Below are 18,587 nucleotides of genomic sequence, written 5' to 3' on the forward strand. Positions count from 1 at the left end.
GAAGAGGGCAGCACCTTTGCCCTGCCATGGAGCCAGCACCAGCAGATGCTGTGTGCCATGGGGATAGCACCCAACAGGCAGGGTGGGTGCTTTGGGATAGCAGCCAGCAGGCAGGGTGGGTGCTTTGGGATAGCACCCAGCAGGCAGGATCCCTGCCCAGGGCGAGGGACCGTTCATCCACAGGATAACATGGAGCAGTTTCCATGAGCACCATCTCTGCACTCCCGCTCCTCACAGCCCTCAGTGACATGGGCTGTAACAACTGAGAGGCTTTTTGGGGTCTCCTCTGATAAGGATTTTCCTTCCCTGATGGCCCAGCAGCGGTGGAGGCCCCTGGCCCCGCTCAGGGCTGCGGGCAGCGCTCCTGCCTCCACCGTAGGGAAATTGCTAACCCCAGAAAACTGCTCCCCTAATGACAGCGTTGGAGCAGGGAGCAAACCACATGAATGATTCACACAGCGTTCCCAAGCTGAAAATGAGAGACGTTCCCAAACACTCCCGAGCCCTGCACGCTGTTATCAGGATGGAAATGCAGCAACTTTCATCATAAAGAGGCGAGAAGGGTGGAGGGGGGGGAAAGCCCCGCCGTTAAACGCATCTCTTCCCATCCAGAAGACCTGGGAGGTCCATTCCCTATAGCTCTTTACAGAAGGGTTGTTAAAGCTCCTAGGGGAGCGCTCGGGCACTATAGAAATGCATCAGCTTGTTATTTCGGAGGGACAGGGATGAGCCTTGCTGGGCAAGCAGGGGATGAAAAGGAGAAGGGGAGCAGAGCCGGGGCCAGCAGAAAGGGGTGGCTGGTGATGGGGAAAGAGAGTTAAAAGTGTCCCATTGTTAGGGAAGTTTGCTCTGCTTCAGACCATCCCGCTCCCAGGGACACTGTGCTGCCTTTTGAAGTGCAACCTTAGGCGGTTCCTTGTCACCCATTGGAGAGGGAGCTTTTTTACCCCATGAAGTCATTGGGTAGCAAATGAATGGGGGGTTTTGACTATTCACAACTTCACCTTATAAATATCAGGGCTGGTGGCTCCTGAGCTTCCCTCCACCCCGAAGCGCACCCTGGGAAGGAGCAGAGGGAGGCGGCCCTGCTCACTCGGGACCTGTGGTGCAGAGAGCTACGGACCAGCACAAGGGACCCAACCTTCTCCTTGTGACAGCCATGAAGAGCAGCGCCTTCCTCATCCTCTCCATCGCAGGGCTCTTCGGTGCCATTCTCCACGCAGCAGCATGGTAGGGACCAGTTCATGCAAAGGGTGTTTTTTAGGGATGCTCTTCAGGCTGTGGCAAGCTCAGTGATTCATTTTCTTCTCTTCTCTTTCAGGTCTGTGAACAACTTTCTGATGACAGGACCTAAGGTAATTAACACACGGACTATCAGGGAGTTAAAGTACAGGGATTTTGGTTTGCAAATGGGAAATGGTGCTTTCCCAAGGAGCCAGAACTCCCAGAGTGTGTCAGCTCCAGGTCCTGCTGAGGATGAGGGGAAGGACCACAACCCCTTTGTGTCTGTTATCCCTGATGGTGATGGGAACGCGTGGTATCTCCCGTGCCAGGCTTACCTGACGTACTCCAGCAGCGTGGCGGCCGGCGCGCACAGCGGCATGGAGGAGTGCAAGTTCCAGTTCGGATGGGAGCGCTGGAACTGCCCCGAGAGCGCCCTGCAGCTCTCCACACACAACCGGCTCCGCAGCGGTGAGTGCGCCTCTACCTGCATCCCGGGATGCCCTTGGGTACAGGCTGGGATGTGCTCTGGAGGGGGCCGGTGCTGCCAGTCAACCTGATGGAGAAGGGCTTTGGTGTCCCAAGTGTGGTGGTGGTTTTCCCTCTGTCTGTATTAATGGGTACAGTAAGCAGTGCTAACGTGCTCTGTGACTCCCAGGCTCTCTTTGGATCACTATCCATGCTAGGTTAGAGCTTAGTCCTTCCTGCAGTGCCGCTCCATGGGCTTGCTCCTGCCACTCAGTGCCTGGCATCCCAGGAGTGCAATGCTAGAGGCACCTGAGCTTGCAATGGGGAAAAGCACAGGAGAGAAACCAGGGACAGGCACTGCTAAACTGTCTTCATAAGAAACCCGTGGATATATTCCAAAGCTTTCTACTTCAACAAGCAGAAATCTCTTTATTTTCCCCAAAGCAGCATCTCTGAATGCGCTAGGAAAGCCAGGAAAGAAGCCAGATTGATTAGAAGCGTGGGTGCAGACGCCGTTAGCACAGCTTCAACGGCTCGCTGAAACAAGATCAGTGATGGTTTTCCCCAGCAGGCAAGATCAAAGCCCAAACGTGCCCCCTCTGAGCAGGAAAGGGCAGGGGAGAACTGAGTGAGGAGAAGGCAGTGATAACTGACCTTGGCCAGAGAGGGGCTGGTGCATTGCCTTAGGGTCCTACTCCACCCCATGCATGGACACCTGCATGAGCAGTGCGAGGTTACTGCAACCCTGCATGCTGAAGCCTGAAGACTCCACAAGTATTTGATTTCTATAGAACATTCATTACCTTTTGCACAGACCTGTGGGTATTTTCCTTCCTGCACCTCTGCAGCGCAGATCCTCATCCCCAGTGCACCGGGACCGGTGTCTCTGTGTGTGCATGGGACAGCTTTCTGTTCCTCTCTCCTTCAGCCACCCGGGAAACGTCCTTCGTGCACGCCATCAGCTCGGCTGGTGTCATGTACACCCTCACCAGGAACTGCAGCATGGGGGACTTCGAGAGCTGCGGCTGCGATGACTCCAGGAACGGGCGCGTCGGTGAGCTGGGGCCTGAGGATGCGCTGAGACCTCCTCTCCATCCAGATAGCAGGGCAGGACTGGCTCCGCTGGGATGGGTCTGTGCTCACTGGGCCTCTGTCTTGCAGGTGGCCGAGGCTGGGTCTGGGGAGGATGCAGCGACAACGTGGAGTTCGGGGAGAGGATTTCCAAGCTCTTTGTGGATGCTCTGGAAACAGGACACGATACCCGGGCGCTCATTAACCTGCACAACAATGAAGTCGGGAGACTTGTAAGTCAAATGCATTGTAATACCAATATAGACATTGTGAAATACTACTTATTAAATACTAATACAGACATTATTAAATACTATTTATTAAATACTAGTTTAGACATTATTAAATGTCTATATTGAGAACAAAACCTGAGGCTCTGTGGCTGTTCAGGTCCCTGTCTGCAGCCCGCTGTGATAATCTAGGCCCTGTAGCATTGAATGGATTAAAAAACACAGCCAGAATTTGGCCCTAAACCTGAATAAAGGAACTGCAGCAAGAGTTGTTCCCACTTCCAGCTCTGCAGCTCTGTGTAATGCAGTTAACTACCAGCACACACCCCTTATGCAGAAGTGCATGGGGTTTGTACTTGTCTGCTCTGTAAAACAAAGCAAGAACCACCTTACCCTCTTGCAATATGCATTTCCAAGCTATTTGGTCGGGAAAGCCAGGTGGGAGCTGGCCTTGCTCACTGCCAGATTCACCCCCACACCCTGGACCAGGCTCTCAGCATCTTGCCAAACCTCCTTGTCTGTAAAAACAAGGATGGCAACACTTAACATACCTATCTGATAGGGCGTGTGGAGGCTTAATCTCACATAGATACCAGCGATTGGGACCTTATAAATACCAGAGGGAGATAGGCAGATAATATCTGTGAAGTGCTTGGCCTGGAGGAGATGCGGAGAGGTTGGGTATGATTATTCCAAAGCAGTTTCACACGTTTTGAATGAAAGCGCTGTAAGGGCGATGCTGCAATGAGCGAGGTGAGCGGCGTGAGAAGGGCATGACCTGGCCTCTTTCTTGGCCAGGAGAAACAGCTCCTGCCAGGGCTGGAGACAAAAGTTTGTGCCCATTTATTTCTGTCCTTTAAATCAGTGAAGAGGGACAGATGCTCTCCAGCAGCATCCACTCACCTCTTGGAAGGAGAAGTGATGCTGAGCACAAGCCACTTTTGTCCCCTTGCCATCTGAATGAGAAGTGCTGTGATTTCGGGATTGAAACGGTGATGCTCTGCTGCTCCTAACTCCTCCGCCTTTCCCATTTCAGGCCGTGAAAGCCACGATGAAGCGAACCTGCAAGTGCCACGGCGTGTCCGGGAGCTGCAGCATCCAGACCTGCTGGCTCCAGCTCGCCGAGTTCCGCGAGATCGGGAACTACCTGAAGATAAAATACGACCAAGCCCACAAGCTGGAGATGGACAAGAGGCGGGTGAGAGCCGGCAACAGCGCCGACAGCCGCGGGGCCACGGCAGAGACCTTCCACCACGTCCACGCCACGGAGCTGGTCTTCCTGGAGGACTCTCCCGACTACTGCACCAGGAACGCCAGCCTGGGCCACCACGGCACCGAGGGCCGCGAGTGCCTGCAGACGGGCAAGAACCTCTCGCAGTGGGAGCGGAGGAGCTGCCGGCGGCTGTGCACTGAGTGCGGGCTGAGGGTCGAGGAGAGGAGGACCGAGGTGGTGGCCAGTTGCAACTGCAAGTTCCACTGGTGCTGCACGGTGCGGTGCGAGCAGTGCCGGCAGCTGGTGGCCAAGCACTTCTGCACCCGGCGCGACACCGCTGTGCCCAACCACGTCAAGCAGAGGAACAAGGGGCATAAGAGATAAAAGGGCAGATGTGGTGCCCAAGGAGGACACGGTGGTGTCCCCGTGCTTGGCAGCCACTGGTGCAGCTGGGGTGGGAGGGAGCATCGCCAGGGTCCGGAGGGACCTGCTGAGGATGGATGCTGTGAGATTAGGAAGCACAAAGCGCGGGCGCTGAGGGACCACGGTCCTCCTTGCTTCCATGGTGGGTCTTCAGTGTTTACTAGTAGTAAATGTTTACTAATAGTACTTCTTTCTTGTTGGGAGTCACTTTATCTGTGTATTGGACAGAGGGAAGAGTTCACTTGTTAGATGGGATCAACCCCTTGTGCCACTGACAGTGGTTCCACCATGGCTCCAGCTGTGGCCAGAAGTGGGTCTCAGCAGCCCCGGGTACCAGGGCTGGGGCATCCCCAGCCCTTGATGCACAGCGGCTGCTCAGCAGCATTCCTAGTGGGAAACTCATGCACTTTCTGAGGTGAGGAGATGACTGCAGCCTGTGGAGGACTTCGCTAAGTTTACAGTCAGTGTTTACAGATTCCTTCCCTCTCATGTTTTGTATCTGGCTACCAGAGCCCTGCCTCAACAGACAGCAGCTTCATGTGTTGGTACTGGATGAAACTGAGCAGTTTGCAATTCCTATACTGTTGGTTTGGGTTTGGTTTTAACTATAAGAATTCAGAATTCTTTATGCCTGATGTTGTTATTAATAAGTTGTATTATTGCTTAGCACAATCTCTTTTCCCTATGTATTTTGAAGGTATCCCTCAAGAGTTAGGTTTTGGGACTGTATTTTGCAATAAACACAATGGAAAGGACTGGCTTTTTCCTGTCTGGCTTCCTGAGAGCATGAATTTAGGTGCCAATTTGTCCCTTTTGGTATAAAACCCAGCACCTCCAAGATTTCTCCTCATTAACCCTAGAGCCACCGGGGTTGATCTCTTAGACCTCAATAAACGTTGGCTCCAGCCCCCGAGGGTTTGCGTTAACAGCTCTCACCCGCACACCCAACGAGCGCCGCGCACGCAGGCACTGCCCGGCTCCATCCCGGTTTGAAGCTCCCGATTCCTCCTTAATTTGCCTGGGCCCGACATCCCCCAGGCAATGCCCGGCTTTGATGTGGAAACCATCGGCACTCAGGGCTGAATCCTCGGAGGCACCGAGGAGCCTTTGAACTGGGGCAGGAGAGAAAGCTCGGGGCCGGGTCCCTGCTGCTCCGGGGGCACAAACTGCTGCTGCCGCCGTCCTGAACGGGTCCTGCTCCTCTCCCCAGCGCTGTCCATCAGCACGGATCGCTCCTGGGAAGCACAGCGCTGCCCTAGAGCTCTGCCATCGCCTGCACCCACAGTGCAGGGGCAAAGGATGCTCTGCGGGGTTTGCTGTCAGCCAGGGGAGGAGGACAAGGCACAGGTGAGAAACCACACCACAGCTTTGCCATTCTATTGTGTCCCCACTGCCAATGCTTTGATGCTATTGTATCCAGATATCTCTGTGGCTCCTAGTCAAACACAGCCTTGACACGCACTCGAGCCGCAGCAGGATGCTCAAGGTGTAAAACACACAAGCTGGGAAGCACAAACTGACTTCCATGCAAAGAGTGCTTCCATTAAAGCTGGGAGAGCTGCACCAGTGCCCATCCCGCTGGAGGGCTCTTTCTGCTGCCTATCACGAGCTGTTGATGAAGTTTAAATAACAAAGGTCCCAAGCAGAAAACCCAAGGGTTTTTGCAGTGTCGCCACGTTTGCAACCCGTCAAAATCCAGCCTGAACTGGAACCGATCAAAGCAGACAAGCCCTTCCCTGCATCCTGTGCCCTGGCTGGTTTGTCTGCACGGAACTAAACCTTTGCAGTGCCTGCTGTGGCTGCCCAGCGCGCTGCTGCCCCAGCCGGTGCTCAGCAGCACCAGCACCGTGCCTGGGAGTCCCATAGAGCCACAGAAGGAGGATACACAGGGCATGGGGCAGTGCTGCGTTCAGGAGGGAACTGTTTTACCAGGATAGCTCCCAAACACACAAACACCATCCTGCTGCACGCCAGCAGCAGGGTTACCAGAGCTGCATCCTGGGAGATGAGGGTCCCCATGAGCAGGGATGCTCAGCGCATGCTGTGTGTCATCTCCCACCGCTCTCTGCAGCATCTCTCTGAAGCAGCATTGCCACAGAACACAAGGGACAGGCTTGCACCATAGCATCAAACCAGGCCTGCCTCACACAGGCTCCATCCCAGGGAGCAGAGCTGCAGATTCCACATCTGGAACGGATCCTTCTCCCACTGAACCCTCCCATTCCCACCGACCTGCAGCCGGGGGTTGCCGAGTCAGCACTCATCCCCACTGCGTTGATTTAAATGCTGGATAGGAGCTGTTCTTCCCTCTAATTGCTTTCTTAAATCCATTTACATTTCTGGCCCCCAGACTGAGGCAATGAGCGCATCTTATGCAAAAACCAGAGACCAAATGCAAATGGAAGCAAACTCAAGAGAAAATGACGTACCATCCCATGATACAGATCTCTGTTCCCTTTATACAGCATGCAGGGATAGCACCAAGCCTGAACAAATACAGAGAACAACTCCAATGGCTTAGAGCTGCACCTCGCCAGAGATATCACAGTCCTGGAGAAGCTAAAGCTCCCTCACCCCCCCCCCCCCCTTGTTGCTTGGATACAACAGTCATCAATTCTCACTACATTCACTACAAAACAATAGAGATTCGGGATCACCTTAATCCATCACAGCACTGTCAGGAGCAGCCCTGCCCGCTGGTACCCACCGCTTGCAGTAACACACACAGAGATGCCACTTGCCCCGGGTGACGAACCCAAGGCTGATGCAGGACACTCCATCAGGCTGATCCCATTGCAGCAGTGGTTTTACCTGGGCAGCAAACTCCTGCAGAGCAGTGTTCAGACTAAACACCATCACACGCAGCAGGGCAAAGCCCTCTCACCTACAGGCTTGTAAAGGCCCGTTCTCTAACCACAGCCTAGGAGCATCTGAAGGGACTGATGATGTCTTCAAAGCTGAATGTATTTACTCCTGATTACCCAAAGTCAACTCCACTCTGGGACACTGATCCCCACCACCTGTAGCTCGCTGCATGCTTGCAGGAAGGGATGGATTGGCCCCAGAAAGCCTCGAGGAGGAGCCTGACCCAAATTACAATGAAATAGTCAAAATCTGAGCCAAATGTTGTATGAACTCAGCCCCAAAGAGCTGTCAGCTCTGGCTCTTCCTCTGGGGATGGAGGCTGTTCACAGCCCTGGGGCAATGGGGGATGCCCTGGAGCAGAGACACCCCACCAGGCACCCAAAAAGGGCACCCATGGAGCTTCTTGGGCAGTCCTGGAGCAGCACCTTCCTGTCAGAGCAGGCTTTGCAGAGCTGCTGCTTGGGGGCAGAGCTATTGCCATGGCCACAGTAACCTGTGTGATAAGAAACCTGTGGGACAGCACTTGAACTGGCCTGAAATCCCTGTGCCAGCAGCATTTTTATATTATATATTATGCATAATGTATAATATATAAAATATATAGATTATGTATCATATTTATGCTTTATTGTGGGAAAGGACTGATTTATATTGCATTTTCAATGAGAAAGGGAAACATGTTGTGAATGAAGAAATAGCATCATCCAGCTAGAGCATTGCCACAGACCGGGGCAGGTTTATGGCGGGCATCCATGCTCAGCTAATAGGGCTTCAGAAAATCAGTGCTGGGATATTTGTACCATGGTAACAGCCCAAGAAGCTGTCCCAGTGCTTCCCATCTAACTGGTGGGAGCATTGTCGCTGTCAGCACTTCACCTGGTGCCTCTTGGCTCTGCCATGCTGCCATCCCAGCACCCTCACAGGGAGCAACAGCCACCGGCTTCCCTTCTTGTTTCTTCTGCCCCATAGATGGGAATGCCCCCACAGCCTAACTCCCCACCAGGCAGGAACATGGCACGAGTCCACACATGGTGTTGGCCAATGGCACCTCCATCACTGCGTGGAGGACAGGTTCAGCTGTATCCCATGCCAACCTATCGGTGTGGGTCCTCGGAAGCCAGGCTGGTGCTGGCCTCAGTCTGTGCATCAGCAGTGCAGACCCACAGTGCACCCATATGGGATGAGGATGTCAGGGATGGATCCATGCCAGTGCCCTTCTCCCAAAACAGAGTGCCAAGGGGGCTCCAAAGGAGAATTCACACCATCATGGCCATGCTCTCCCATAAGCTGTCAGGGCTGTCTGTGCTGGATGTGGGGTACCACAGTGAGCTGGGAGTGCCCCAGTCCCGCTCCCCTCTCAGGTCACATCGCTGCAGGGTCACCATCAGCAAGCTGAGAACGGGGTTTATTCAGTTCACATCGCGCAGGTTCTGCAGATGGGCTCTGCAAAACAGTTTGGGGGTGGCTGGGTTTTGGCTGAGCCCATCTCCTTCCCACCCCGCTGCCCTCCTTCGCCCCAGCAGTCAACTCCTTGCCTGGTGGGTTACCTTTAATGTCTGCCTGCAGTGCCCCTTCATGGATGATAATCCTGCATGAGGTGTCCGTGCTGTATCCTCCCCCCGTATTAAAGTGTCAGGAGCACATCCCAGGGCCATCCATCTTCAACACTTCCGCATGGGCTTGGCAATTCCCTGACATGAATATTATGGCTCTCCATGCAGAGTCTCCATCACTCAAGCTGACAAGCGCCAGCATCTCCTCTCTTGAACGGGGTGAGTGACCTTTTCATATGCAGCGTAGATTCCCGGTCACGCTGCATCTGGTGCAGTGAAACCAGTGAGTGCCAGCAATTCCCTAAAGCCTTGAAAAACAACTCACAGGTCCTTTTCCACTTGCAAAACCGGCCCTTAGCATGACAAAGTTAAAGGGCTTTAATCAGCCCCTGGTTAGCCAGCGCCATAGAGGAGGATGAGAAAACATCCGTGCGGGATTTATTGATGGGGATTTTCAGGGGCAGGTGGGAATTGGGGTTTCTGGTTTGCTGGGGTTTATAGGAATCGTTTCTGTGACCAGGCAGTGACTTTGAAACCTTAACTCAAACCCTAAACACTGTTTAAGTGAGGTGCTTAAAGACAGACCCTAAACCCCACCAGCCTGGTGCCAAAGCTGCTGAAAGCACTGTGCAAACAGGAGGAGCAGGGGGACAAAACGCTCCAAAGCTCAGACCTTCACCAGCGCATCCATGGGGACATTGTGAATCCCATGGGATCGAACTGGGCAGTGGGTCAGGTTAAACCCTTCCTGCAGAGGTGACACGTTACCCCCAAGTCTTTGGCTGAATCGGTGCCTAATTCCCTTTCCCTTCCCTATGGAGCAAAGGGACTTCCCTAGCAGCTTTGCCACCTTCCCCCTATGGAGTGCCTCGGTGGCTCATGGCCAGCGCTGAGCAACAGAAACTTGTTCACACCTTTGTGGCTCCCCCTTAATGAAGTCAAGGCAATTAACGCTATTTACAAACCAAATCCTCCCTGCAGCACCTGAGAAAGAGAGTTCCAGGCGTTTCCCAAACCTCGCTCAGCTGGGAGAACACCTACAATAACTGTCTATGGGGATGCGCTGCATCTGCTCCCCCTGGTCTCAGAGGACATGTCCATACCCACCACGGAACACTGAATATGCATAACCCATATGAATTCACACCGTGCTTCTATCCCTGATCCACAAGCACAGCTCTACTGGGAAAGTGTCTTACCCATGGGTTACTCCAAGGAGGAAGAGGTGTGCAGGGAGCCAGTGTATTGCCCATCCGCTGGTCCTTTCTGGTGCAGCCACGTGTGCTGGTGCATGGGAAATGTGGGGAGCAGGGAAAAGCTTCATTAACAATACCAGATATCAGGGAAAAACTCTTCCCTGTGAGGGTGCTGAGGCGCTGGCACAGGGTGCCCAGAGAAGCTGTGGCTGCCCCATCCCTGGCAGTGCTCAAGGCCAGGTTGGACACAGGGGCTTGGAGCAACCTGCTATAGTGGAAGGGGTCCCTGCCCGTGGCAGGGGTTGGAGCTGGAGGAGCTTTAAGGTCCCTTCAACCCAAACCATTCCATGATAAGGTAGGTTGTTCCCCTCCAAAGATGCCCCCATGCGTGGCTGGGGGGTAATGGGCAATGTATGGCAGATTTAAACCTCAGTGGGGGGATTCACAAGCTCCCCCACCTCTTTTTCTGGCTCCCTGCTCCCTCCTAGGATACATTCCTTCCTTCCCCCCCCTTTGCACATCACTGCCCTGGCTTACAGTGCAGTAAATCCTCCCTTTTCAGACAAGCCCCATGGAGATGAGCAATAGAACACAAGACTGATGGATCAGAGAAAATCAAATCACCGTGACTCACAATGTACTTCCCAAATGAATTCCTTCCTCCTCTCCCATCCCCACTCCCCTTCCTCCAGACACACAAGGAGCACAAGGAAGACGATGTGCTCCCTAACTAAACTGTTACTTAGGCACAGAGGTGACTGCTGGGACACCACCACAAGAGCACTCCCAGCCATAGTGGATCCTGTCCAGATGTTTCTGCAGTGTAGAAAAGCCCCTGGTTAGAGCCTGAATTGGGTCTTGGGCCCAGACTCATCCCTGAAGGAAATGAGAGGGAGTTGGTGGTAAGGAGCAGAGATTGATGACCACAGATGGGAAACATGCACCAAATGCAGTCAGGATGCAGAGAAGAGTAGCAATCATGTGGGACAGGGCCAGAAAATGAGAGAGAGTAAGTCTAAATGGGTTGTAGAAAGGCAGGGTGGAGGTTCACAAGGAGAAGGATGTGATGGGAAATAGGGAGACCTTGAGCAGGGTTTAACTTTCCTTCTCTTTGTCTCTCTACTCTTTCTTCAGTATCCACACGTTAATCGAAGGCACTTACGGGCAGGGCCAGGAGAGAATAGCTCGTCAGGGGACATAGCACCACAGAGCCTGGACAGTATACGGCCCTTCATTTCCTCCTCCGATGCTTTCAATAGCTCACGGGATGCCATAAAAGATGATAATGATGGGGTCAGTGGGATGACTGTAAAACAGGGGGGAGAGGCGCAAGCCTCAGCTCTTGGGCTCAAACTCGGGCCACGCATGGACCGAGTCTGCTGGTTCTGAGCTGTCTGTGGGGCTGCACTGCACGTCCCAGCACAGAGCCTGGCTGCAGGGCTCCGGTCTGCTGGGATGAGGGCTGTGGTCTGCAATGGGCTGGGAAGTAGGACTCTTACTGGGGATTCAGATTGGATCTAAGGAGGATATTCTTTCCTGTGAGGGTGGTGAGGCACTGGAATGGGTTGCCCAGGGAGGTTGTGAATGCTCCATCCCTGGCAGTGTTCAAGGCCAGGCTGGACAGAGCCTTGGGTGAGATGGTTTAGTGTGAGGTGTCCCTGCCCACGGCAGGGGGGTTGGAACTGGGTGATCTCAAGGTCCTTTCCAACCCGAACTGTTCTATGATTCTATGATTCAGATCAAGCCTGATCATTCAATTGGACACAGGCAAAGGCGAGACATGCTTTTCCTAGCACTGACCCCGTGGTTACATCTCGGTAGGCTATTAAATCCACATGTGAAAATAAACTCATCTACCATCTCATGCCTGCAGTTTGGCTTCCTTTTAAGGAGCTATAAATGCAATAAAGCTTCCTATTAAAGCAATTTACATGCCTTGCTTTATTTTCCCAGACAGGCCATTTCTTCCTTGGAGATTACCAGCTTTTGGGAGTTATGGAATAAAAGCCTTGTCCTTCAGGTGCTACTCACCGGACCAGATGCCACCACGACCTGTGTTTTGAATGATGGACAGCTCTTCACACAGACCTCTTCACCCCAAGACACTTATTTCACAGCTACATGGTGATGGAGAAAAAGAAATTAAGGCCCAAAGGCTGGAAAAAATGGAAAGAGAAAGTGGTGAAGCACTGCTGAGACAAGTGGGTCAGCGCTTATGTGGTACAAGGACAGATGTATCCCATGGGAGCAACGCTCAGCAGCAGTTTGTCGCTAGGGATGGAGGGGGAAGAGCTGCAGCAGCAGGTCTGCATTATCCTCTGCTCTGTGGACTGCAGGTCCATCCATCATCATTTGGCAGCTGTCTGATCACTGAAGGGCTTCTCCACAAGTACTGCACAAGGCAGGCAGGGACATGGGACATGAAATCTCCAGCTCGCCCAACTCACCGGTGTGTTTCTGTGATGGGCAAAGATAGACCCTTATTTTCTGAGGTTCCAGGGAAGACACACACACACTTCTCTGCTTGCTTGGAGACAGGGATTCTCAAGACAGCCAAATAAACAAAACCACAAAAGGTCTGATGGTAAAAGAAAACAAGAATGCTAATAAAAGGGTTTGGATGTGGTGGTTTTCCTTCTTAATTCCCGCTATGTCCCTACCACAGGTTGGCTTTTGGCCTGTTCTGCAGAGGTTTGAGTGCTAATCCATGCACCAGTCCTTGAGGAAGAAACACGGGTGAAGTGCCCCTGCCTATGGCAGAGGGGTTGGAACTGGATGATGTTAAGGTCCTTTCCAACTCCAACTATTCCATGATTCTATGATTTCACCTGGGTTGGAAACAGTCCTCACTTCCTAAGGACAGCCCAGCCGATGAGAGAGCACTTATTGTCCCCACTGCTGCTGCTATGGGCTTTCCATTGCAAGTCACTGTGACAGCTGACAGTGTTCTTTCACTGAATGCCCTCAGCAGTACCTATGCACCAGGTTGCACGGATCAGGCAGCTGGTGATGTGCAGCTTCCACATTTCATTTATTTTAATGTATTTTCCCCTAAACATCCTGCAGCTCCTGACACCTGTTCATATTTCCTTTAACTTTTTCTTACTGCAAAAGAAGTAACAGTCTCCAGCGAAACCCCATTCCTGACTCACTTCCCCACAGGCCTGCAGGGCACGACATGCAAATAACAGCGCTGCAAACAGCTGGGGAAAGGGTGAGTAATGCAGTTGGCTTGGCAAAGCAGCACAGCAGCCTGTGTGCTCACTTAAGCATTTCAGAACACACTCGCTGCGATGCAAGAAGAGATCACATTGGGCTGAAGGCCTGGAGCCACCCCACTGGCTTCTCACCCACTGCCCACCAGCTATAGGTACTTTTTCAGGATCCTACACACACCCCATATACTTAAACCCGCTCCTTCCACATCAATCATGTAAGAGGAACAAGGTATTTTGTGCCAACACACTGATGCTTGCTCCAGAGAGCCCTTTCTTTCCTTAGAGAGCTGCATTCCATGATACAGGATGCCTGGACCAAGCCCATTGGTGTGCCAGATAATCAAGGTCATTACAGCAGGCTTGGACATCTCAGGGAATCATGGAATGGTTTGGGTTGGAAGGGACCTTAAAGCTCATCCATTTCTGACCCCCTGGCACGGGCAGGGACACCTTCCCCTAGAGCAGGGTGCTCCAAGCCCCGTCCAACCTGGCCTTGAGCACTGCCAGGGATGGGGCAGGGAAGGATGGATTAGAGAAGGTTGTAAGAAAGGGAGCAAAACTGTGCTGCTTGCAATGACAAATACAGGTGTTATTGATGGAGCCTGGAGGAATGTAAGAAATACCTCTTTTCTGCAGGATGAGTAGCAGAGCCTATGAGTAACTGATGGCTCCGTGTAGTCCATAAACCAAGTTTAACTACTTGAGCAGGGGAAAAAAAAACACACCACCAAAACAACCCTCCACCAAATAAAACCAACCCAGGCTTGGGATCGGTTTACAAAGGGTTTCGGCCAAGGAAAAATGCCCTATCCACTGCAGTGGAGTCAAGTAAACTTACAACGTGGCTGGCGAGTCAGATAGCTGGTACAGGAGTCAGGAAGAGTCCAGCCTGGAATAAAACGTGCCACAGCTATTCCCATGGGCGCAGTCCCCATCACATGGGAAGGCCTAGATACCTTCCCAGGACGTTGTCTCTGTACCTACAGTCATTCAAAAAAGCAACAGCTGCTTGAAACCAAAGAGTGAGGCCAAAGAGGTCTTGATTTCCACAAAGGAAAGCCAGGTAAAACAGCTCTGATGGCAAGGACGGGACTGCCCAGTCTATGTAGAGACTTAGGCTACTGCAGGGCAGCCTCTACCCACTGCAACCTCACTTAACAGACTCGCCATCTCTTCTCTCACCAGCAGAGCCTCACTGATTTAGCTGAATGGGTTAACTGTGACTCATCTTAGTATTTCTTCCAAAGAAAAGATCCAGAAAGTTACTGCATTCCCCTTAGGTGTCTGCACCCCCTGCTGTGGCCTGAACTTAAGACACCAGAGGGGCTGCAATATTAGCTGCACTGGAATGTTTTGGTTTTCCCTTGCAAAACAGGCTCATCCTTCCAAGTGTGAATGTGCTTCAGTTCCCTAAACATACTTGAGAGGAGGGGAAGAAAGGGCATTCCCATGTTTTTGTGTTTAAATAAAGAATTGCCATTTTACTGACAGCAAACCCAAAAGGACATGCCCCAACATGTTCCCCTTGCAGGCTATAGCAGGGTAAGAAGAAGCCTTAAGAAGACAACTTTTCCCTCTAAATATTAAACAAATTCCCATCAGCAACCTGTCAGCTCTGGACAAGTATGCAAACCATACAACCTCTATGAGCAGAACTGATTTAATGTTACACGTGTGCACATAACAGACACATTCTCCTGGGAAACCCAGGTACTGCCACTCCACACACACATATGAATAGTGACTTGTGAAAGTTCTTCCATGTGATACTTTCTGACCCATAAGGAAGAAAACCTGCAGCAGAACTGCAGTTTAAGGTTAGTGATAATGAAACCATTGATTTTCATTGGAACTGGGTGGATAAATAAAGATCCAGTTTCTTGTCAGACAAGGGAGTGAAAATTCAAAGCTGCCAGTTTATACTGTCAGGACATTATGTTCCCAGGTCATACCCAAACTGATAAAACAGCATTCACCTTGGTAGAATTACACCAGGCTATAGTATGGGACATGGCCCAACATCATCTTGTGCAGTGTATCTATAAAGGCACATGTAAATCTGTTCATTTCAATTAAAAAAATATCCTTTACCTTATATCTTTCCCCTCACAGCAGCTGGGGAAGGTCACATCAACAGTTTGTACCCCCCAAAAAAGCAGCTAGAGGGGAAAATAGCTAGAAAATGGAATTGCCCATCAGCCTTTGCTCTCTCTGTCCAGGTCAATCCATCCCACATACACCTGCAATCATCAGTGAGCTGAGCAGAGAACAGTAAGAATACGCGCAAGGTGGGGACATAGGGAGATGTGTTATTTCAGTGTTATAGGAGCAGAGGAAGACACAGGCAGCCAAAGCTGAGCATGCAGAGAAGATGCCTGTCCTCATTTGGCCTTTTCTCTATCTGTTCTCTTTGTTTCACAGCTCCCAAAGACAGTGTAAGTGAACACACTGTGTGGTTTCCTCTTGGATCGTTGCCTTCAATGGCTGCAGAGAGCAACACAGAACAGAAATCAGAGCAGTGGGAGAGGCTGCTAGAGCAGACACAGATCCTCCTGGTCACAGACTCACCTGCGTGGCTGGAGCTGAATTGCTGCCAGTTCCATACACAGAGACCCTCAGCAAAACTGTGCTGGCTGGGCTCGTTCTCACTTCCACAGATGAAGCACACCTTCTCACTCTCCATTATAGCTCCTCAGCTTCCCCCTCTCACAGATGCATTACAAAGAAGCTTCCTTATGACTATATGCAGCTCAAGAGTTGTTTTGGATTCATTTTATTTACTACAAGGCATTGTTATAAGATGTTAAACAACTGATTCTTCCAGGTTACTCTGCAATATATGCTACATTTAAAAATAAGCCTCATCTGGAGTGAAAGAAAACCGGCCACTAATTTCTGATCATTGATTTAGAAAGCCCAGAACTCATTCCCACACCTGTAACAGGCAGTACTGCAGTGACAGCAGCTTTCTTCATTAAAACATCATACCACACAGACATCCTCCACACATACTCAGGCAACAGTCACTACCTCCAAAGAACCGTATCAAATATATATATTTGATATGTAGAATATGCATATATTTGGATATAGCAAATGATCCAAGCACCAAAGCACTGGCAAACCTGGAGAACACGGGTGTTAAACTCCCCATTCTTACCTATGAGTAGGTAGTTCAATGTGCAGGTCCCAGCAGTTCACATGTAGTAACCATCTGCTTGTGTAATCACCCATGTCTAGTGTAGGTAATAGGTGCACAAGCACTAATGCTTCGAGGACTGTTCAACCTTAGCAGCCTGTGGGGTGTTGGATGATGACATGAATGCTTGCCCATGTTCAGATGGGGAAGTTAAGATGTTAGGCACACAGAATACTGGTGGACAAGCCTGAATTAAAGTCCACGAGCCTTAATTTGTGTCCTGCTCCAGAAAACACAGAGAAGAGACACACTGACTCAGAGGACATTAGATGAGGCTACAGACCCAGTACATGGTGCCAAACCTCCTTAACTACAAGCAGGCACTTTTTGAATTCAAGAGATATACTGATATCATGCTCAGCTGACATGACACAAAGCTAAAACTAAAGAGAGATGCGTTTTATTCTTGACCCTCCTGCTGCTTCAAAGGATGACCCCAAGGGGAGTCATTTCATTCCTCTATCCCTGACCTTCACACTTGTCCCATTTGTGCGCTGCCAGTTCCTTTGTACCTCATTGCGTGATCTACTCAGGAGAGATGTTCTAAAGGAACTTGGTATCCTTATTAAAACTATGTTTATGGATTACTTAACATTGTTCATTCCAGGAACCCCATGTACTCTTAAAAAGAAACACGCTGCAGAGAGAATGAGCAAATGGTAGAGATACATCAAGGCTGCTTTGTAGTATGGTGACATTCCTTGCTATAAGTAATGATGAATTAGTAGCAATTATAGCACTAAGTTTGGAGAATGCCTCAACACTGAGAAAGCGCTCAGGTGAGGCAAAGTTTTATTGCAGTTCATTAAAAAAAGGCAATAAAAGGCTTCAGAACAGTCACAGATCCTGACTACATGAAGCTAATAATCAGCACGATAAACTATCATTTACATGAATAGGAAACGGAATGGACATTTCATTTCCTATGCCTTTGTGGCTCCCATTCAGTTGCACCGATGGTGCTATTCAGGGCAGCCAGCGTGGTGCCTGTTTACAAGAGAACTTTGCAAAACAAAGACAGTCACGGTCAAAACTTTGCTGGTCAATGCAGTATATTTACATGGAAGACCCCTGAAGAAATAGCAGGATTCTGAAACAGCCTCCTGGGATAGTTTAGTTGGAAGTAGAAAGCAGGAGGGAATGATCCCAGGGCTATCTGGATGGGTGGTGGCCACAGAATAAAGCATCTGTTTTTCAAACAGAGGCTTGATCAAACTTTTCTTATTCAGGCAAAAAATACCATTGCACCTGCCTTAGAAAATGACAAGTAACAAAGTGCTCTCCATGCAGAACATAGGATTGGCCCAAAGAAATCTGACACAAACTCTTTGCTTTCAACAGGAGCAGAGAATGTGCCATGCCAACATCCAACAATACATTTCAGACTCTATAACATACCATGTGTGCAGCTCCCAGAAGTGGTCTGGTTTCCCTTCTTTCTTTTAACCAGAGAATGAAATGGCTCTGAATTTACAACGAAGCAAGCTGAAGGCCCCGTTGGAAGCACTGTTTCTAAGAAGACGCTGCTACGCCAGAACTCTCCATGGTTCAGCTGCTAAATTACACATTATAAAAACAAGTAAGTGCAATTGAGAGACTGTGTTAATCTCAGAAGTTTAAACATCGCCCTGTAATGACTGCTTTATACTGCCCATAGTAAAGTACTTTATGGGGCACGCAGGAGGTTTATCCGCACGCGTGCGTTAAATGCTGCTGGGAATTTTCTCACATGGAGGGATGAGGCCTGACACAAAACTAACTGGTACAAGACATTGCTGCCATTCACACTGCAGCAGGAATGCCACCCAGTAAGGAAAGACTTTACAACCCCTAAAAGAGATAAGAACCGACAGCCAGCATGGCAATAAGATGTTGCTTTTGGAAGTGCAGAATTCCTTACCCTGACAATCAGCATGGATTCTGGGAATGT

At 50.7% G+C, this 18,587-nt stretch overlaps 1 protein-coding gene across 1 annotated transcript; it reads left to right on the forward strand.

Annotated features, from left to right (window-relative positions):
• The first annotated feature begins 372 nt into the window (after window positions 1–372).
• WNT8A (Wnt family member 8A) lies at window positions 373–4,809 on the forward strand. The gene is made up of 6 exons (XM_061351993.1): window positions 373–1,230; window positions 1,322–1,355; window positions 1,554–1,692; window positions 2,618–2,743; window positions 2,851–2,993; window positions 4,027–4,809. Exons 1-6 carry the CDS (start codon window positions 1,160–1,162, stop codon window positions 4,585–4,587), a joined length of 1,074 nt encoding a protein of 357 aa, XP_061207977.1. The 5' UTR covers window positions 373–1,159; the 3' UTR covers window positions 4,588–4,809.
• The last annotated feature ends 13,778 nt before the right edge of the window (window positions 4,810–18,587 follow it).

Source organism: Neopsephotus bourkii, unplaced genomic scaffold, assembly GCF_033783945.1.
Source record: "Neopsephotus bourkii isolate Nb327-2 ecotype Australia unplaced genomic scaffold, CSIRO-AGI_Nbou_v1 NB_620, whole genome shotgun sequence".
Taxonomy (NCBI): Eukaryota; Metazoa; Chordata; class Aves; order Psittaciformes; family Psittacidae; genus Neopsephotus; species Neopsephotus bourkii.

Excerpts from the sequence above, each read along its gene's own strand:
- WNT8A (XM_061351993.1), top strand. The coding sequence starts at position 1,160 with ATGAAGAGCAGCGCCTTCCTCATCCTCTCCATCGCAGGGCTCTTCGGT. Across the intron at positions 2,744-2,850 it reads CTCCAGGAACGGGCGCGTCG|GTGGCCGAGGCTGGGTCTGG; the intron begins GTGAGCTGGGGC and ends TCTGTCTTGCAG. Across the intron at positions 2,994-4,026 it reads ACAATGAAGTCGGGAGACTT|GCCGTGAAAGCCACGATGAA; the intron begins GTAAGTCAAATG and ends TTCCCATTTCAG.